This window comes from Osmerus eperlanus, chromosome 4, assembly GCF_963692335.1.
Source record: "Osmerus eperlanus chromosome 4, fOsmEpe2.1, whole genome shotgun sequence".
In the NCBI taxonomy this organism is placed as follows: Eukaryota; Metazoa; Chordata; class Actinopteri; order Osmeriformes; family Osmeridae; genus Osmerus; species Osmerus eperlanus.
Genome location: NC_085021.1, coordinates 17,555,271 through 17,577,391, shown reverse-complemented (window position 1 = coordinate 17,577,391; position 22,121 = coordinate 17,555,271). Strand labels below are relative to the sequence as shown.

General features: G+C 46.2%; 1 protein-coding gene across 1 annotated transcript; it reads right to left on the bottom strand.

Moving 5' to 3' along the window:
- Positions 1-127: 127 nt before the first annotated feature.
- oprl1 (opiate receptor-like 1) lies at positions 128-19,818 on the bottom strand. Its single transcript, XM_062459768.1, has 5 exons — positions 19,606-19,818; positions 19,027-19,244; positions 6,374-6,644; positions 5,991-6,075; positions 128-1,602 (listed from the first exon to the last, which is right to left on the bottom strand). The coding sequence occupies exons 2-5, from the start codon at positions 19,230-19,232 to the stop codon at positions 1,079-1,081; spliced, it is 1,086 nt and encodes a 361-aa protein (XP_062315752.1). The 5' UTR covers positions 19,233-19,244; positions 19,606-19,818; the 3' UTR covers positions 128-1,078.
- Between the last annotated feature and the right edge of the window lie 2,303 nt (positions 19,819-22,121).

Sequence of the window (22,121 nt, the reverse complement as noted above, 5' to 3'; positions counted from 1 at the left end):
CATAGAAAACCAACAGTTAAGCACCCACAAGTACTACTACATAACATTCAGCAGGATAATGCAAAAACAGACTTTGCTTGGAATTTAAGGCAATGGAATTGAGTAATTTCTTCCTCTCAGCAAGAAATTAAAAACTGTGAGACATATTTATCAGTCATGAAACAGACAAATAAGTCATTAAAACCATGAAAAAAACAGTATGATTTACCTACACAGGTATACAGTCTTCACTGAAGATCCTCTAACAGTCTTCACTTAAGGCCTCCTTCAATGTCTCAAATTTGGATTTGGCTCTGAATAGCTAAAAAGGTAATTCTCCAAATATTCAGATCTTTCTTCATCAGACTAAAGCCACAGAAAGGAGACAAATGAGACACAAAAGAAGATACAAAACGAACTGATTTACTGGTAAAACACTATAAGAACAGACATACAGATGACCACATAGATAATAAGACACTGAGAAGAAAGCCCCTTAGTCCCTGGTAGGTCAGTACACCTGATCCTGACCTGGCCCTACCTTGCTGCCACCGCTGATGAGGTCACATCCCGGCTTTGGGAGGTTCCCAGAACTACAAGCCACTGATCCCAGGACCGGTTTTGGCCCAGTTAGTAGTTACTAGAACCCCAGCCCCTAAACCTTCCACACAAAGAGGGGCAGGATTGTTCATTCGCCCTGACTGGTGACCTGACACCCTCTTAAATGAGGGGTCAGTGTCCCCTGCCACCCCACCCCACCCTGCCCCACCCAGTTTGGCCCCACTTTGGGGAAGACAATTACCCAACCCCAACCCATTTCCTGCCCCAGTTACAGCCCCAGCTTCTTAGCATTCCCACCTCAATGGTAGAGATAGCTTCCCAGCACCAGCATCTACCCATACCCCAGTCCCAGCCTTTACTAACCCATCCCTTACCCAGGCATCTGCTTCAGCCCAAGCCCCTGTCCCAGCTCTGCAGCCAGGCGACAGGGGCATCGGTTCTGCTAGAGGGTAGTGATCTGAGTCAGTTCTGTGTTGGAGTTGCCCGTCCCTGGGTTGGGTTGGGGCTCGCGCCCCACCAGGGGCAGCTCCACGCCTAGTCATGCAGGGTTAGTGTTGCCGTCCCCTGCCTTGCAGTTATAGGCCGCCACCTCACGCGCGATACTCCGCATGCGACCCTGCTGGCCGTCCAGACGGAACGGGGATGGGTGGCAAAACTCCCGGAAACACCTCTTGAAGTTCTCGTCCAGGAAGGCATAAAGGACAGGGTTGAGGCTACTGTTGACGTAGCCTAACGCAATGCAGAAGTGCATCAGGGCCACAGTGAGCAGGCTGCCCAAGTTGAAGCCCAAGGACTGGGCCAGGGCCATGATCTGGATGGGGGTCCAGCACACCACGAAGGCTGCCACCACCACCAGGACCATGCGCGTGATGCGGCGCAGGTTGCGGTCTTTCTCCTTGGAGCCAGAGAGGATGCGCACGCTGCGGAGCCGCTTGACCATCAGGCTGTAGCACACGCTGATGATCGCCACGGGGATGAGGAAGGAGAAGACGAAGACGCAGGTGCCAAAGACGGGATCCCAGTAGCTACGGGGTTCTGGGTGGACCACAATGCACTCCACACCTGGGAGGTGAGAGGAAACAATTCTGCCTATTAGGCGGTAGTGAGTCATTCGCTCCCACTTTCATCCACCCCATTCTATCTCTACATTTGCTCTCACAATTCTTTCAAACACAGTGCTGTGACTGTGAGATGGAAGTGGGATTGGAGCCTTAAAGAAAGCCCTTAATCTAGGCCTCTGAGGCAGGGTGACCAAACCACCTCCGTTACACCTCAGCTCTGAAACCTAACCTTAGCCCCTTGGTTTTCAAAGAAGAAAAACAACAACAAATGAACATGTTAAACCTCTTCCACTGTGCTCCAATACGCTGATATAAACATGTTGAACCTTTCATGCTTGAAAAGCTGTCAACACCCTTGTAATTCTGTATATTCTCTAAGGCAATCTCTGTCTCTCACATTTCCTTCTGACATTTTTGACAAGCTGCCTTTCAAAGCTGCCTCCAAGGTACAAGCCCTTGACAGCTCCATGGGGTAGCTCAACAGCTCTATCACAAGGGCGCACACACGCACACGAACAACAAAATACAGCTTTATCAAAAGCAACACAGCTCAATCCCCTTCATCTCTCAGCATTCAAATAACAGAGGTCCCTCCAAAGGTTTGTGTTTTTCTGCCTATGTGTCCTTGTTGACCTAGTTAGACTTACGTCCACCACATTGTAAAAAGATGAAGATAACTTGGGTTGCATCATCTAGACCTAACCCACTACAATGGAACCAGTTGAATAGTCCCAAAAGTGCCACTGAGGTGCAGATGCTCGTTAAGCTACTGTGAAAACCCCCTAAAATGTAGAGCTCTCCATCTGACTGCAGCAGTCTGCTTTTAGTCTAGCGGTACAGTAGCTGCTTGTGCTTGGTGAACATTAGCAGACAGAGGTTGGACCCTCTCCCACCGCTGTCCTGGGAGCAGACTGATAGATCACAAAGCTGGAGATGTGACAAGAGAATGAAGATGGAGGGTTCTCCTGGGACGGGGGGGGGGGGGGGGGAGGGCATTCTCTCTGATCAGTAAAGTCATTAACGGGAAAACCAGATAACTGTTCACTCCTTCTTTCCCCCCCGTGATTTCTTTCTTCACAGCCGGTTATTCCTTTCTTCCATCTCTATCTCTCAATCTTCATCACGTTTCCATTCCTTTCCCCATTTCATTTATCTCCACCTGTCTCCTTTCCACTCATTCTTTCATTTCACCATTGTTGACCACTCTCATCGTAGTACAATAGCAGCGAGTCTATCTGGCCTGGCCAGAGGCTACCATTTAGACAGGTCTCAGTGGAATCCTCTCTTCTGAGTGGTCTGGGGTCCTCACTAGAGGTTTAGTGATGTGCTGAGCGATACGTTTGCTTAAAGAGCACGGAAAGAACATGTTATTCCCACTGTGCTGCCACCAAAGCATTCCAAAAATAACAATATGCCGGGTTTGTTATTTTTGTTTTTACACTGTTTAATGATGGCTCAAGTGCTTTGTCTACACAGCTAAATAGAGAACGTGGACCACAATGTTTTCTGCTGGGCCGGCTGGTGTTATTGTCTAACAGAGATCGATGGGAGTCACAAATGTTTGACAAGTGCTGTGCTCCCTGGGCCTTGTGTATTTAAGCACTCAGACTATGAATGTCAAACAAACCGATTTGTTTAAGACCCTCTTGGTCCAGAGGCACAAGGGAGAGTTGGTTTCCACAGGCAGAGATTGCACTAAATTTTCACACCTCTTAATCTTTCTGTCCTGCGTTCTTCACTCCCTCTCCTACCCCCTCCCAGTGATCAGTGTGGTACAGGCTGGGGCTGTGTACACAACATTACATCAGCTAAATATTACCCTGCCTGCAAGATCGCAGTAGGCTATCCACCCACTAACACACACAGGCAGTTTAGCAAGTGGGTGGGTAACTCAGAGGTAAAAACGTAAAAACGTAAAAAATGGGTTTAGTCAATAGCTGGTTGTCAGGTCTAAGTCTTGTTTGGCTCTGAGTCTGTAGATTACATTTAAAATACAGTATGAAGATTGTGTAATAATTGCTTTTTCTTCTGTTTATGTTTCGCTGTGTTTATGCAACAGGCGATGTCAGATACATTTCCCCACATGGGCAAAACAGTCTATGCTTCTTGTTAAACAGCTGGACGCGTCTCATGAAAGCTCTATCAGACTCTCGTCCTCATTTCTCTCTTTCTTTCCTCTACTCTTCTCGCCTATCCTCACTCCGCCGTTCAGATGAATCAGAAGCTAGGCTGGCTTGAGGACATCATTCTTTTATTTACACCATGAAAAGGTAATGTTCCATCAAGGACACTAGACAAAAGTTATATTACTGAACAAATTATTCAGTCCTGAAATTGATTGGTTAGCATGAGTCCCTGATACCGATGTTAACTTACAGTCTCAATGCTTCCTGTACGATGATGACTCGAGACAAACCCAAGTTACAGTAACTAATCAATGTACTTTGTGATCAACCTCGGCTGTGCAATAGATCAATCCAACTGATTGCACAGGAGGGCCTCTGCAGTTCACGCACAAAATCCATGACTGGAATAGAAGCTTAACAAAATACACAAGGAACATCAAACAAACATGTATGGAAGTGTTGCTATCTATCTTTATATTTTTTATCCTTATATTTTTTATCCTTATTTAGTTCTGTATATCTTTATCTTACCTCTTTGTTTCTGACAAAGATGTGTGACTGTCCTGATTGCCTGTGCCAGTCATTCTCACATGAAGCTCTGGCCAATCACTTTGATTGAAGGGGATTTACAGTACGAGTACGGAGCACACCTATGGTCCATTACTGGACAGCAGAACTAGGTGCAACCCGAACCCTTTATGGAGAGCACTATTTGCGTGTTGCCTCTCTCTCCCCTGACACAGGATCAGGCTAGGCAGCAAATACTGTTTCTGCAGCTCCAGTTTTTCTATGAGTCTGACTGTTTTATATACAGGGGCTAACTAACTAACAACTAGCTTCAAAGAGATTCAGAGAAGAACGCTCACTAGCTGGGAGGAGCATGGAGAGAGGGTGGGCGAGAGAAAGGAGGGACCAAAAGATGGGGTAGTGAATGAAAATGGGGGTAAGAGACACAGAGATTGTTGAAGAGGGAACAACAGAAATTAAGTGAAGCAAAGGAGAAAGAAAGAGAAGCAGACAGAAAAAAACAGATGAAGAGAAAGAGAGAGAGAGAGAGAGAGGGAGAGGAGAGAGGAAGAGAGCAAAGGGATTGGCATCGCTAAAAGCGAGAGCTACAAAGACTTGCCAGCCCCTACAGGGTTTCAAGAGCTCATTATAGATTCAGAAGAATCTATTAAGACAATGAATTAACCATGCTAGCAACAGAGGTGTCAGACAGACAGCCCAGAGGAGAGAGAGAGAGTGAGTGAGTGAGTGAGTGAGTGAGTGAGAGAGAGAGAGAGAGAGAGAGAGAGAGAGAGAGAGAGAGAGAGAGAGAGAGAGAGAGAGAGAGAGAGAGAGAGAGAGAGAGAGAGAGAGAGAGAGAGAGAGAGAGAGAGAGAGAGAGAGAGAGAGAGAGAGAGAGAGAGAGAGAGAGAGAGAGAGAGAGAGAGAGAGAGAGAGATTTAATCTCCCTCTGCTCTATCTAATACTTTGGCACTACCCTTCTAGCCACTTTCTGGGATCTGAGTGGACTGGATGGGTGAAAAGCAATATAGACCCAATTCCAGCAGGCTGTTTGGCTGCTGCCGTTCTACTAGGAGAGAAGCTAACAACAAAGTGAACAGCATGTTCCTTTACAGCAGAGAGCAGCAGGATAGACACTGTGTGCTTGGTGCCGTGTGGGAGAGATGAGGGTCTATAGGAGCAGTTATGCCTACTATCGCCATAACCGTTTGGACAACGGGTCTGTTCTGCTGCAAAGGCGACACATCCACAGTTAAAAAACAGAGTGTTTAGAGAATGGGAAGAAGAATAAAAGAGAGGGGAAGGAGTGGGTGAAAGAGGTTGAGAGAGAACAGGGGGTGAGATAGAGAGAGAGAGAGAGAGAGAGAGAGAGAGAGAGAGAGAGAGAGAACAGGGTGTGAGAGAGAGAACAGGGTGTGAGAGAGAGAGAGTGAGAGAGACAATAGGATTGAGTGAGTGAGAGGCTTTATGGTGACAGGGATGTTCGTGAGAGGCGTGTCCACTTAGACCTCTTCATGAATTATAAATGTGTTTTAAATCTGGCCATGTCACTGTTCTCACACTACGGTACGCTCCAGGGGAGTCGAGGCCACACATGGCTGCATCTGGACACACACACACACACACACACAGACACACACTCACACACACACACAGACACACACACACACAGACACACACTCACACACCCTTGCAGCCGTCCAACCAAGCACACATGCCCACAAAAGCATACTCAAGTATATCCAGCTCCACCTACTGTTCTGCTCCACCTCCACGTTCCCCAACACCATGGCGGGAACACCGAATGCAGAGGCCAACACCCACACACAGATGTTCACCACCTGGAGAACACCACAGGGAGAGGAGGAGATATCACAGTAGGAATAGGAGAGATCACAGTGGGAATCTGAGATATTACTGTGGTAATAGGAGGGGATCATAGTAAGGATCGGAGGGGATCATAGCACAGATAGAAGGGGATCATACAGGATTGGGAATATGAGGAATAGAGAGATAGATTATGTTATCAGTCAGCCAATAAACATTGTATAATGGGAATATGAGGAATCACCAGGGGAACAGGAGAGATAGATTATTTAATCAGTCAGCCAATAAAAATTGTATAATGTTGTGAGTCACCTTGGCCTTGTGTGGGGTCCTCATATCCAGGGCTTTGACAGGGTGACAGACAGCCACATAGCGGTCTATACTCATTACTGTTAGGGTGAAGGTACTGGTAAACATGTTGTAGTAGTCGATGGAGATCACCGTCTTGCACAGGGCATTCCCAAAGGGCCAGAAGCCCAGGAAGACGTCTGTCCCCTGGAAGGGCAGCGTGGCCAGCACCAGGGAGTCAGCCAGGGCCAGGTTAAAGATGTAAATGTTAGTAGCTGTCTTCATCTTGGTGTACCTGCGAGGGGAGAAGAGTAGAAAAGAAGAGGAGATTTGTGTGTAATACCACAGTGGAGAGAGAGAACTTTGTGAATTAGTTGTGAGAATGAGAGCACAACAAACATGAGTCCCAGTCGTGGTGACGGGTTGGGCAGATGAACAAGAAGCCACCCAGACTGAGACGGGCGTGAAGCCAGATATATATTCATCAAGACCTCTCTTGTAAAACACTCCTTGTAACGCTGTTCTCTCTGATCTCCAGCCCCGAGGAGCACAGATTGAAATCACTGCACTGGAAAACTAAGTTACTCACAAAGCACACACAATTTGATGTGCACACAAACACACACTCATGAATAAACACATATGCACATGCACATACACACAAGCATTAAGACAGAGAGACGAAGACTGACGTTGTAAGAGAGACGGATCGTGAGAGCACTAGAGAGAGAGAGAGAGAGAGAGAGAGAGAGAGAGAGAGAGAGAGAGAGAGAGAGAGAGAGAACAGCTGTGTAACTATCATTGTCGTCACTGTTTCCAGGGTTTCCATGAAGAGAAACTTGCTGATCACATGTCCATGTTGACAGATAGACGACCCGTTAGGTGGATAAATAGACCCATTGGCTGCCAATTCTACCGGCATCCAATAACCTATCCACTTTCAACGCACCTGAAACACAATGCATTGTGGTCCAGACAGTGGGGTTAACAATTGTCCTTGTCCTTCCACGCTCCACAGCTGTGGAATCCCTTCCATTGCATCCCCCTCCCTCCCCACTCTCCCTCCTCCCTCTCTCCCTCCTCCCCTCCCTCCCTCCCTCTCTCCTCTCCCTACCGTTCTTCTGACGTGGGCTCAAGAGATCCCTCTTCAAGCTCGACTAACTACTTTTTGCGTTTGTTTACTACTTATTGTGATATGTGCAAATTTGCCCCTTCAATGCACTTTGTTTTTGAGATCTTGTTAAACCAATGTCTGACAAGAAACTGCAACCACAAAACAGTTTGATGTTGTACTTACATCGTGGATTTTGCTGCACTCACTGTACTGTGCAATATTGTAGTTGAGATGTTGTTGTTTCCCTGCTGAGAGATTTTTATACGATATATTTTACTGTAGTTGAGACATTATCTTATATTGTTCACAGTGCCTGGTAGCTGAGATGTGGTTACTTAGTCCAGTGCCTATAGTGCAGTAAATACAGTTCCTTGATTCTGATCACCGAAATACAGTTAGAACTCTGCACTTCTGATCCTTGATATTCTGCACAATGTGAATGTCCCTTTGGATACAGGAGTCTGGTAAATGAATAAAGGGTAAGGTAATATGTGAGCACAATTCACAAATGGTTTAGACAGGCACTGTTTAATAACAGACTTACATTTCATTTACATTTATGCATTTAGCAGACGCTTTTATTCAAAGCGACTTCCAAGAGAGAGCTTTACAAAAGTGCATAGGTCACTGATTATAACAACAGAGTAGCCCCAAACATTGCGGGTAGCCAAAACATGAAGCATACATTGTGAAAACCAGACTTGCGCATTCTACTGCAAGAAGCTCCTGTCCATTCATTTTTCATCCAAATACATTCTGTTCTGTACAGTACTGCACTGCACTTTGTGTGAAGGGTCTGTCAGCTCCCCAGCTGAGGATGATTGACAGGCTCAGTTACCATGGTCGCCTGGAGGTCTGACAGTCAGAGAAAAGGCTGTATGAATTATGAGTTTGAACAAATGGGAGGCTGATTATCCCTCTCTCTCTCTCTCTCTCTCTCTCTCTCTCTCTCTCTCTCTCTCTCTCTCTCTCTCTCTCTCTCTCTCTCTGTCTCTCTCTCTCTCTCTCTTTCTCTCTCTCTCCTTTTTTCCCTTTTCCAGTTCAATTGTCTTCTCTTTCCTTGTAACAAAATTCCTCTTGCTATCCTCACTCCTTTTTCTCCCCCTCCTTCTTTCTCCCTCCTGCATCTTTGCATTTTCTGGTTTGCATTCTGAAGGTAACAGACCCTTCTACAGAAAGAATATTTAATGTTTCCTCTGACTACCTACTGTCTGTGGGGACCTAACACTGGGCTCCCCTCTCCTCCTCTCCTCTCCTCGCCCCCCTCCTCCTCTCCTCCCTCCCTCCTCTCCTCTCCTCTCCTCCCTCCTCTTCTCGCCTCCCTCCTCCTCTCCTCCCTCCTCCTCCTCTCCTCTCCTCCCTCCTCCTCTCCTCCCTCCTCTCCTCCCTCCTCCCTCCTCCTCCTCTCCTCTCCTCCCTCCTCTCCTCCCTCCTCTTCTCGCCTCCCTCCTCCTCTCCTCCCTCCTCTCCTCCCTCCTCTTCTCGCCTCCCTCCTCCTCTCCTCCTCTCCTCTCCTCCCTCCTCCTCTCCTCCCTCCTCCTCCTCTCCTCCTCCTCTCCTCCCTCCTCCTCTCCTCTCCTCCCTCCTCCTCTCCTCCCTCCTCCTCCTCTCCTCCCTCCTCCTCTCCTCCCTCCTCCTCCTCTCCTCCCTCCTCCTCCTCCTCCTCTCCTCCCTCCTCCTCCTCTCCTCCCTCCTCCTCCTCTCCTCCCTCCTCTCCTCCCTCCTCTTCTCGCCTCCCTCCTCCTCTCCTCTCCTCCCTCCTCCTCCTCTCCTCCCTCCTCCTCTCCTCCCTCCTCCTCTCCTCTCCTCCCTCCTCCTCCTCTCCTCTCCTCTCCTCTCTCCTTCTCTCCTCCCTCCTCCTCTCCTCTCCTCCCTCCTCCTCTCCTCCTCTGTCCTTTGTGGACTGTAATGGCTGCCTAATTATCTGTAGCATTTCCTGCTCTCTGCAGCAAAAATCAAAAAAATGAGATTTTGCTGTTTTGTAATACGGTATGAAATAGTTATTTGATGCTACTGTGTGTTTGTTTGTGTGTTTGTTAAGAACATGGACAGAAAGTGTCTTTACAGTAAGTTGATTTCAAATAATAAAGCAAACATACATGCTTGTGCTACACTCACACAAACACACCAGGCAATTTCATGAAAGTATAGTTAAAGACTGGCCTTATTCATTACATGAAAGCAGCAAAGCATGTGGTAGTGGAGGTGATCCATCATTCTGCTAAGTGGCGCCCTCCTTCTCTTCGATCTCCTTCCTGCCTCCCTCTCTGTTCTCTTCCTTCTTGCTTCCCTCTCCTCCCTTGTTCCTGCCTCCCTCTATCTTCTCTCCTTCCTGTTTCCGTCTCTCCTGACACCCTGATTTCACTCTTCCTTCTTGCTTCCTTTTCTCCTCTCTCTTTCCTGTGTCCCTCTTTCCTCTCTCCTCACTTCCTTCTTGCCTTCTTCTCTCCTCTCTCATTCCTGCCTCACTCTTTCATGGTCTGCTGACTGACCCAACCACCAGCAACCTGAACAGAAGAGTGGGACATGAATATTGCATGGCCTTGCCATGTCAGATGATTTATCTAAAATAATTACAGCATTTATGTGCCTTGCAGCCATGCAACTCCATAAAGAGGTGGGGGAATATGGTTTAACTGATCCTGTTTCATCTCCCATACGTTGAAGTTTCAAATATTCATAATTAGTTTGAATAATTCAGGCACAGTGTAGATTATCTAGGCTGTCAGTGGCAGGGCATAGCAACACACAGAGTCATGTATGTATTTTATTCTGTGGTTTATAAAATGAAGGGTGTGTATGCATGCTCTAAGAGTTAGTGTTTGCATGCCTGTCTACAGGGGGGCTTCACTAACAATACTCAATCAACACAGGAAGTGTCTGTGTGTGTAAACACTTTCCATTCCACTTGGTAACATAATCAGACATTTCCAAACAAATAAACAAAAAAACTGCAGCAACAGCAATTTTCTGAAAATCATTCAGTTAAGTTAAGATACTCCAGACACATACTTAACAGACGGGTATGAAAGCAGCCTTTTTAAGAGAGGAGGGCTGTTTGCATGTGATTAACGTCTTAACAAAAAATCGACAAGACCATGCTTCTGGTAAATGCTAACCTCTCCCTTTAAAAACATGAGTCATTAGTCCTAAATATGTCTAAAACAAAGCAGCTACCTCCTCTTCTAACATTCCCCCCCGCGCACACACACACACACACACACACACACACACAGCACAGCTTACAATGTAGGAGGTGCTCCTTTTCTTTCTCTCCTCCAATAAGAATTAAATTAGAGCAACAAAATCTAACTTAACTAAAATATATATATTTTTAGGCCTGTCATCTGAACTGTGAATCCCTAGCAACCGCTGGCCAGTTGCCCTGAGAACAGTGTCTATGACTCAAATCATTCTGGCCTCTGGTTCAAATAGTTCTGCTTTTTCACCCTGCACCGAAGATTTCCTCAATCCCAGCTGAGCAGCTGTGCTCAGGTTCCCAGCACATACCTTCATTATCCAGCAGCATTGATTGGAGCTGAGGCTTTGTGTGGTACAGCCAGGGTGAGTTTTAACTCAGACTATATGGGTCATACACTCCCACATAGAAACTCACAGCAAGAACATTCTCTCACTAATTGAGAAAAATCCTCTTTTTGCACGCCCCCTCAGCAAGTGGACCTGCACTCAATATGTGTGTGCACGTGTGTATGGCAATAATAGACTAACAGAGAGGATATGAGGCTTTTGACATTTAGACAGAAATGGAGAGGACACTTCCATTATCCCAATACACTCACACCTTTCAATGGGTTAAAAACAATAATGGAAAAGATAAGAGATTTCCATTAAGACCACGTTGCCATTGTTAGACAATAGTGCCTTCACGGTCTCAGTTACAGCAGGCTAATGAAAGGCCTGGCAGGTTGAGGTTAGGTAGGGCGGGTGGGCGGACAAAGCCTCCTCCTTTGGATCCGGAGTCAGCTTCCCAGCAAACACAACTGTTCTGACTCCTATCTGTGTTCACCCCATTTCACCCCATCATTTGTGGTCAGCTTTTAAAAAGTTCCTTTAATCTTTTTCTAGCCCTTGCCTTAATCCCAAGCCTAACTCGACATCTAACACTAAGGTTAACCATTCCATGCTAAAGTTATTGTAAAGTATTGTAAAGTTTTTTTTACAGCTCATATTCAAGCACCACCAGAATCTGTAAAAGTGTGGTTAAATAAAAGATGATGTTTAATACTAACTAAACTGGAGTGGACCATAGTAGAAGAGTTCTAATAAGGTTAGGCCATCATACTAGACTCTTAAGTCCTCCACTCTGTCCGCCAGCCTTCTGGTTTTAAATGCCCTCATACATGAGTCATATAGAGAAAAGAGTGCTGGTCTACTTAAATACCTTTTCTAATATATTTTTTCCTTTTCTCCTCCAACCCTCTGCCAGACAGGAGATGGAAATGTTTTCTATATGATTACAGCGTTTGGTGCGAATATGTGAGTAGGAGAGAAAGGGAAGGAAGAGAGGGCCGGGGGGCGGGGGGGGGGGGGGGGCAGAGAAAGAAAGAGAGGTATATAGAGAAATATAAAGAGGGGGCATAGATAGAGTGAAAGAGAGTTAGAGAAAGAGAGAAACGGTGAGAGAGAAGGAGCATTTACATGCTGGCTACCCGAGTCTTGATATCAAATGCGTGTGTTTTCTAGCAGCGCCAGACAGGTCAGGACTATTTACATTTAGTCATTTAGCAGAATATTTACATTCCTGAGATCATTCAGAGATAAAACCACTACATCAGTGTTTCAGTGCCCTGAGAACGTAGCCGACATCAATGCAACAAGAACCTCAAGTTACAAAACCCCGCTCCAGCACAATAGCCTGTAATCTTCTCCCTGTCGCTTAGAGAGCGTGTGGTCATACAACCGTTAAAATAGAGTTTAAGTCAACAGAAAAGACATGACATTTGCAAAATAGCCAGAAATATAATGGAAAGCAAAGGATGATGTTGTGAAGATCAAGGTGGAAAATACCCAATCAGATTATTTTCTCCTTATTCTGAATGAAAACACAGAAGTACGCTCCAAAGCAATTATGCAACAGACGTCACTCACACAGCTATTCCTTCATATGTAAAGCGGCACTCCAACAGCTGTGACGTACAACTGACGCAAATTAGCTGTTTAGGTTGGTTGAAATCTAAGGCTGAGAGGTCTACCTGCTGGCCTGGCTGAAGAGATCGCTGTGTGCAAACCAGTGCCTCAGAACAGTTCAAATGTTAAAAAGCTCAACGTTCTTTCGTTAGACTACATTTAGTCATTTAGCATACGCTCTTATCCAGAGACTACATCTGAATTACTCTACAGTTATACTAATCTTTTCTGTTTTTATGCTCTTATCATCTCTATAGATGGACGTCTCCTCAATATTTCCATTTTAGAATTTGTTCTTGATGCATCGAGATAGTTTGGTGGTTTAATGCTTGTGTGTGTGTCTGCTCGATAACTGTTCTGCAGTTCATTATTTATAAAGTTGCATCCTGCTGTGTGTCTCAGGTGACTGTGCTTGTCCATCCACAGTGTTGGTAGTGATTAAATCAGCAGAAAGTGGTGCTCCTGCTGACTGCCCTCTCTGCCAGACCACTGTTTACGACTCCAGCACAGGATGATTTACTCTTACACAGATATGGGGGACGGGGGCTGAATCCAGGACTGGTAAGGAGGGAGGGGAGGGGTGGAGTGGAGAAAGAGAGGGAAGTAAGGGGCATAGGATTGGGAGGGGAAGAAAGACAGAGAGAGAGAAAGAAATGAGAGAGAGGTTATAGAAAGGAGGGAAAGACGAAGAGCGAGAAAGAGAATAATAAAAGAGAGGGAGCGTGAAAGAGCAAAGGAGAGGTAAGAGAGTCCACTGACAATGGCTCTTTTACTGTCATTTCAAAATCAATGAACATGAATGACCTGCCGGAGCATAAAATATTTATACATTAAGTTTGACAAAGAGAGACTTTTTACAGAACGCCTGCTAACTACACGGCCATGCCTTCACCACTGAGGCAGTGATCTACCTCCCCTCCCACCTTCTCTTCCACCTCTTCTCGTATCCTATACTTTCTTTTCTCTATTCCCCTCTCTTCCCCTCTCCCCAGCATTTGAATTCTCTACAATAACTCCCGTGTTTCTGAGAAGGACTTCATGTCACCCATGTGTTTCGGTTGACTGTGGTAATCAGACAGGGGACAAAGAGGAAGGTCATCAAGGACGGCAGCACAGAGACTCATTAGGGTCTTACCTGTCACTCTCACTGCCAGCTCCAGCAGCTGTCCACACACACACACACACACACACACACAAACACACACACACACCCTCCCACACCTTTCCACACACACAGAGCAAAATGCCTCTGCACCAAGCACACATTAAAGGCCCCCTCCTCCACACACACACACACACACACACACACACACACACACACACAACACACACACACACCAAAGGCATCCAACAGAGATAAAAACGTCTGCCTGTTTCAGCAGCATCTAGCTGCAGTCTGTGAATAATGAATGCCAGCAGAGAAACGAATAGAGCAGGTTTGCATCATTTCCTGCAGGTTTAGAGTGGAAGAGAGGGAAGGAGGGAGTGGAAGAGAGAGGGAGAGGGAGGGAGCCGAGCTCTGACATGAACATTAAATGGAGACAGCTGTGATTGCTGACTGGCTCCATGAAGACCGTCACCTGATGAATTGAGGTGAATTTAGTTGTTATCTACTTTCTAACGCTGCTGTTCGTTATGTCTGGAAGGCTGCAGTAGACTTGTATTAGTGTGTCTGGTATAATAGACCCTTATCATCACCTTGATACACCTTATCATCAAGCACCTTGCATTATCATCAAGCACAACCTTTACTTCCTCTCTTCTCCCTTCTTCTCCTCCCCTGAACTCCTTCTCTCTCCACATGTTATACTCTCCTTCCATTCCACCGTCCATCATCCCTCCTTAGTGTTCCCTCCTTCACACCTCTCAACATACTCTCCACACTTCCCCTCCCCTCTCTAAAAGCGTTGGGCCATTTACAGCTGCCAACTAAATGATACCTTGTAAAGGATAAACAGGATAAACAGTCATCAGCCTACTGTCTAGGCCACACACACACACGCACACGCACACGCACACGCACACGCACACACACACACACACACACACACACACACACACACACACACACACCTGCTCATATGAAAGGCTCTATAGCTCCCCCATATGAGGCCCCTCATTAGCTTCGCCGCAGACAGCACCGCTAGCGCCCCATGCTCGTCCACCATGACAAATGGTCCAATCAGATACAATCATTGACTCAATGAGGTAACCCCCCCCTTCACACACACACACACCAACCTCCCCGACTAGACCACCATTTCACTGGTTTGCTATTTTGGTCTTGGTAAGCTTTTTTCACCGTGGCACACAGGTTCCCCATGCTCATTTGTTAGTTGCTGAGTAGAAAGACGTCCTGCTTTGATTGCTCTGCACCGGCAGAAGTGGGGAACAGGGAATGAGTGTGGATATCCATGATCATGTTTCCAGCATGTTTTTTCTGAGTGTGGGCTGGTGTGTATTTGTGTGAGCGTGTCCATGTCTCCTTCACCCCGATCAATAATGACATGTCACAGACATTGATTGAACCCAGCAGGCTGTCTTTGCATGTCCCTCCTTCTGTTCTTCTTTCCAGCTGTCTTTCTATCCTTTCTTACTTCTGTCATCTTTTGTCTCTTCTGTCTGTCTTTCTCTCTCCCTCCCTCCCTCCCTCCCTCTTTCTCTCTCTTCCTCCCTAACTCTCTCTCTCTCACACACACACACACACACACATTCACATACACTCTGAGTTGGAAATAAATTACACCACCATCCAGTTATCAAGTGATTGAGTGTAGTCCAGTGACCAGTGGCCTGACAGGTTGGGGATATTAGAAAAAACACACACAAGTACAGTCTTGTACAAACACATGGATACACACCAGTACATATACACACCCACACACGTGGGAAATGCTAGCAGACACGCCTGTGGACAGAAACCAGTTGTGACTGGCCTGATGTGCCAGAGGTGGCAATAAAGAAATGAAAAAAAAGTCTCATTCTCTCATTCTCTCCCTCTTCCCTGTAACCAGAGATTCAAAACCCCCTCCCTCATTCCATGGTCGTAGAATTGCTCTCATTTTAGAGGCCTTTGAAATGAACTCATAACTCATCAGCACTATCATGGTCACTCATTAGCGTGGCCTGTAGACTGTCAGGCTTGCACACACACAAACACACACATAACATAAACACTCGTGAAATTGCTATTTCAGATATAGCCAGCAGCCAGTTAATTGGCCGGTAAAGATGTAATTACTCACGCACACACATACGCACACACACACACACACACACACTAAAATATCTTGGGGAAAAGCATCCAAAGCTACAAGCACTCTCAACAGGAGATCAATGGCCCATAAAGATGAAGATATGCAATCAATCTACCCCCCCCCCCTCCCCCCGCCACACACACACACAGGAACAGTGTCTGCACAGCAGTTTACCACTCACACAGGTTAGCGCACTGCAGATTCTATTTGTTGTTTTGCATTTCCCTCTGCAGTGTCAAGTCAGTGGGATTAATTTATTCACACACACGCTCAACCCGATATGTGTCATCCGATATTTGTGGAGTCAGATTGAGTTGTAAGCAGAGTGTCCCTAGATCACCACAGAGATCAGGTCCAGCAGCAGAAAAAACACCCAACAACATTTTGACCTGCAGACCTACATGTATACAGTATTTCAATATTATTATAACCAGATGAAGGTGGCCTCTGCTATGGCTCCACTCTACTGTGGCTGACTCACATGTAAGGTGAAGGGTGTACGAGTGTGTTTGTATTTCAATCTCTCTCTTTCTCCATCGTATCTATTTGTGTGGCTATCTTGCTCTCATACTGCTCTTGAAAAAATTGAGACCACTGCACCTTTTTTCAAGTTGAGAAGGACCATTTTGAGTGAGGAACAGAAGGGTAAAATGTAAGAAATTAAAGACAAAGCTGCAGTGTGTTCTTTGGTTCGAGCACTATAGCTCAAATGTGTGTTTGTGTCTTGATGTATCTCTCATATCTATATGGCTTGGAATGTTTCTAATACAAAGGAAGAGAGAGAGGGGGAGAGAGCGAGAGAGAACGTTGAAAGCTCCTAGCAGCATAGGTCTCATCATCTTGTTCAATACTACCTCTTGCAAGTTACAGTTCAGGGTAGACAGTTGATATAGGGGCTCCCAGACAAAGAACATACCAACACCAGCTATATTACACACACACAAACACACACACACAGACACACACACAGACACACACACAGACACACACACACATACTCCGTCTGAGACTGATCATCCTTGTGACCAAGCGAACAAGCCTCTGGACAGGGTGGTGCCAGGCTCGTCCTACTGTTCGCTGGCGTGAACACACAGACAGATGGACACAGAGACAGATGGACACAGAGACAGATGGACACACAGACAGATGGACACAGAGACAGATGGACACAGAGACAGATGGACACACAGACAGATGGACACAGAGACAGATGGACACACAGACAGATGGACACAGAGACAGATGGACACACAGACAGATGGACACAGAGACAGATGGACACAGAGACAGATGGACACAGAGACAGATGGACACACAGACAGATGGACACAGAGACAGATGGACACAGAGACAGATGGACACAGAGACAGATGGACACACAGACAGATGGACACACAGACAGATGGACACCGCCAGGACCAGACACCTGCGGAGTGTTTGGGACTCCATAGTTCTGGTGAAGAGACCATGTCTGAGGGTATGGACACAGAGCTTAGGTTACCATTAGAGAGGACAAGGAAAAAGAGAGAGAGAGAGAATAAGTGTGTGTGTGTGAGAGAGAGAGAGAGAGAGAGAGAGAGAGAGAGAGAGAGAGAGAGAGAGAGAGAGATAGTAGAGATGAATAGGAGTGTCTTGCTGTGCACGCCATAACTCCTCCTCCCTCTGATAGGTTGTTTCTTAGAACAGCTCTCTTTCAGTATCTACCTGGAAGCTTCTCGAGCCTCCAGTCATTACATCCACTAGACTGCACCACACACATCTGTACAGCCTGTAGTTTCCCCATGACACCTAACCCTAACCCATCTCACTCTCTCTCTCTCTCACACACACACACACACACACACACACAGACAAACATCTGCAGCCTCAAGCCTTACCCCGTGTATTACTTCTCTGTCCTCCTCGCGCACACACACACACACCGGCACACTCCTTACTGTATTCACTCATTCCTGCTGTCTTTGTTTTTCTTTCTCGCTCCATAGTCACACTCCCACACTCACACCCTCTAGCCCTCTCCTCTAGTCTTCAGACCACTGCAGCAGGTTTCTAGGAAACCCAGTGGTCCCTTGAGAGGACAGCATAGAGATGACACAGTGCAGCATATGTCACTGGTGAAGGAGAGGAGAACTGTACCACCAGATCCCTGTCACCCCCCCCCCTCCCCTCCCAACAACAACAGGTGCACGTCACGTGACCCCTCTAAGACGTGGGATGTGTCTGCCGCCATTTACATTTAGTCATTTAGCAGACGCTCTTAACCAGAGCGACTTACAGTAAGTACAGGGACATTCCCCCTGAGGCAAGTAGGGTGAAGTGCCTTGCCTGAGGACACAACGTCATTTAACACGGCCAGGAATCGAATCGGCAACCTTCCGATTAATAATCCAATTCCCTAACCGCTTAGCCAAACCCAGGGTCCTGGGCTGCTGCAGGACACATCCAGGGTCGTGCTTCTGCTCCAACCGCATCTCCGGGATTAGCCCGCTAGAGTTTAGCAACTCTGTCACACTCTGGTATTAGGATTACTTTAATGGGACCCAACAGTCATGGTGATTATCAGGACAGAGGATCCTTATATGAACTGCACTGTTTACCATATGTACCTCCGTGTAACTCTCACTACGTAAACAGTTAGGCCTGTCCAGGAAACCCAAAACGTGCTTCGTCATCTTTCACCACACAGATTCTACAGGGTTAATCGACTGTTTTAGATTTGAGAAGAAAAGCTTGGACACACACAAGCATACAGATAGTTATGATATGTGTACTTCCATACAACTATAATAAGAACAGGACCAGTTGATTGTGTTTCACCAGTGGCCCAGTGTACAATAGGTACGATATGTAATACATGCTTCTCAACAAGTATCAGTCACCTGCTTTCTGTATGAAAAGTCATCAACACTGCAGAACAGTTTCAACAGGATAGGTGGAGAAAAAAAATAAAAGGATACTATCCATTTTCAAAAGGCCCTGTGATGCACATGGCGAAATGAAAAGGACAAAGGCCTGCACATACACACACACACACACACATAACCCACACACATTAATGCCTTCCATGGGTGGCTACTTCACATACACAGGACATTTTAAGCCCATGCCTAAACATGAACAGGTGACCTACGTTGACCTAAGTTGCATGTGCCTCTTACCTGATGATGACGTACATGACCAGACAGTTGCCCACGAGCCCCACCACGCAGACGATCATGTAAACCACCACTATGGTCATCTTAATGCCGGTTGGAAGGTAGGTGTCGGTTTCGTTGTATGGCCCGCTGAAGTTGTTCTGGAACAAGGATTCGTTATAGAAACGGAAGTGGCTGAGGTCTGCCACCGTCTCGCTTGCGAACTCCATGAAGACCGTCACCTGATGAATTGAGGTGAATTTAGTTGTCATCTACTTTCTAACGCTGCTGTTCGTTATGTCCGGAAGGCTGCAGTAGACATGTATTAGTGTGTCTGGTATAATGTTCTAGCGTGCTAAACAAACTAAGCACAAGCCAACACAGAAACGTTGCAGAACAGCTCATGGGGCACACTGCGACTGGGCAATACATTTACTGGAGCATACACCGCAACAGTTATTATTTTGATCATTTTCTGTTGATACGCCGCTCTACACTCCAAGTACTTTTAACTACAGTCAGTAAGCATGAATATCCTACGGTTCTATCGTACCAAAATACACCGCAGAGTGAAACATTCCCACGCATGCATGCATACCATACCGTTAATTATGAAGCTAATGCAGCCTTCGTTGTTGAGAAGCCGTTAAACGCGTTCTCTTGTGCTTACACAGACGAAACCGATAAGTTGATTGTTGGTTTTCGCTCTCTGATTGTATTGTAGTCTATCTTCGGTTATTTATGTCAGACTCCTCACGTTGTTCAGTTTTTCATTGCCCTAAGTGGTCCAGATTTTCCACGGTCTCTAGGACGATAGAAACATTTCTACCTCAATAACACACTGACTGAGGGAGGGAGGGAGGGAGGGAGGGAGGGAGGGAGGGAGGGAGGGAGGGAGGGAGGGAGGGAGGGAGGGAGGGAGGGAGGGAGGGAGGGAGGGAGGGAGGGAGGGAGGGAGGGAGGGAGGGCGTTATGCTCTAGCTTGCCTGGCTCCTTCGATTCTTTCCGTATATCTCCTGAGCTAAGACAGATCTCAGCGTCTCTCTCTCTCTCTCTCTCTCTCTCTCTCTCTCTCTCTATCTCTCTCTCTCTCTCTCTCTCTCTCTGTTTCTTTCACTCCCGTTTGCCATAAGTGCCAAATGTGGCTGCTACACTCAGCCTAACTTTTTAACATATCTCTCAGCCAGACATATCTCAGCTAAATACTGTCAACTAGCAGTGTCGCGTGGCTTCGTCCGCTTTTGAGATATGTAACCTAATAGATAAAACTGGATGAACTGTTTAAGTGGGTCAATTGACTCCGGCATGGCTCAAATAACAGAGTAATGCGGATAAATGTAACCTAAGATATATGTAGAGCATGAAGTCTTATCCTTCTGAATGCTGATAACACGCGCCTTCCTAAGGCCTAACTTCACGAGGCCCTTTTGTACACGCATGCATCAGACAAAAATGTAGATCTTATTACTGTAAGGGTATACAAATACATATATGTCCATTCCCCAAATCCTTTAGACGAAACCATTGTCACATTTGAGCTCTCCGTCTTCTCCTTATTTTGTTCTTCTCCGGGCTACAGAGGGTGCTCTTGTTTAGCCTTAACGGTTGTAGAGAGAGGGGGACAGACTATGGAAGCATGGTTTGTTTACAACTACTTTGTTTACTGCTGCTATCATATGTGCGATTAAATTGACCCCCTATCAGCTAAGTGTCTGCTTGGCGTGACAGTCAAAGTTTACAGGTGTCATATCGAAGAATAAGTTAATATTCAACCAAACTGGTATATATTACGTGATCATACAGTTTTACTGGCCCGTGTTTTTATCAAACTGCTTGCTGGGAAGCTTTAGTCAGTAAACTGGGCTAGAGGGATCACTTACATTGATGACATGTTGATAGGACCCGGTTCCGGTTTCAGCTGCAGCGAGAGGGGGGCGCTGGCCGTGGTGCTGAAACTCCAGGCTAGATCAGAGCCTCGAGAGAGAACTAAAGGCACAGTCCGTGTAATTTCGTTCCGTATAACTCACCACAGTAATGTTCAGCTTTGTTATTTTGTTAAATAGACACTTAATGCAGGTTCGTAGTCTATTTAGAACGGCAGTAAAAATCTGTCCGCATTAAAAACCCGTGCAGCCATGTCGGTAGGCTATATCCTACTGGAAGTTTTGAGTATGAGATCGATGTGCTCTCTAACACTATCCTCATAAGAGTTGTACATATCCGTGATCCACGAGACCGCGGGGCTTGTGTTACCTGTTAAACACTCCATTAGGCGCCGTTAATGTAGTTTGTTTTTGTTCTGGCTGGAAACGGACACTACTCCTCGGGGCTGGTTTAGGAGTCGTGGGACTGCATTAATCTGTTGCCTATCAATAAACTAAACCCGGTATGAACTATACAGCTGATTCTTAGTTTGGGCAACATTTTATTTTGAGGTGGTAGACTAAGGCTAAACCAGAGGCATGTCCTTCAGTCTCTACAGCTTTAAAAGATGATAGGCCATGCTGGGACACAATTCAGATACTATTAAGATAAGGGTTTTGAGAGCATGGCCATGATCAAGCCATGCCCTTGGCGTTGTCCAAACATTTCACATGATTCTGATTTGATTGGAATTAATCATTGAGGAATATATTGGCCTACACGGGGTAGAGGGGATAATTTCTCACGTCATCGAGTTGATCAACTGAAGAGCAATCAGCGGGATCGAGCAACACGGAAAAAGACATGACCCACTTGAAAATATCGTAGGATATCATCAAGCCAACGATTCAGCACCAAATGAACATGGACAACACCATGACTTTCTCTCTCTCTTCTCTCTCTCCTCTCTCTCTCCTCTCTCCTCCCTTGCTCCCCCTCTCCCTCGATAGCCTGCCCAGTAACGATCTTTTTTTATTTATTTTTTACAGTTGAGTTAAACATTCTCGAACGGCAGGTCATTATACCGTACTAGCTCCCCCCATTTAAACAATCTACGGGCATTAATCATCTCCGGGAGAATTTGCTGCAAGATTCTTTTAATGATCCAGTAGCCATAGGTCATCTCAAGGTGCATCTCAAGCTATACTACAGAACCACACGACCTAGCATAGGAATTACCTTTGTTCAATTGGCAA

Bases quoted from the DNA above. Each gene is read 5' to 3' on its own strand.
- oprl1 (XM_062459768.1), bottom strand. From the start codon at position 19,232: ATGGAGTTCGCAAGCGAGACGGTGGCAGACCTCAGCCACTTCCGTTTC. The intron at 6,076-6,373 runs GTGACTCACAAC...GGTGTTCTCCAG, and splicing joins GGACCCCACACAAGGCCAAG to GTGGTGAACATCTGTGTGTG. The intron at 1,603-5,990 runs GTAGGTGGAGCT...CTCACCTCCCAG, and splicing joins CGTGGAGGTGGAGCAGAACA to GTGTGGAGTGCATTGTGGTC.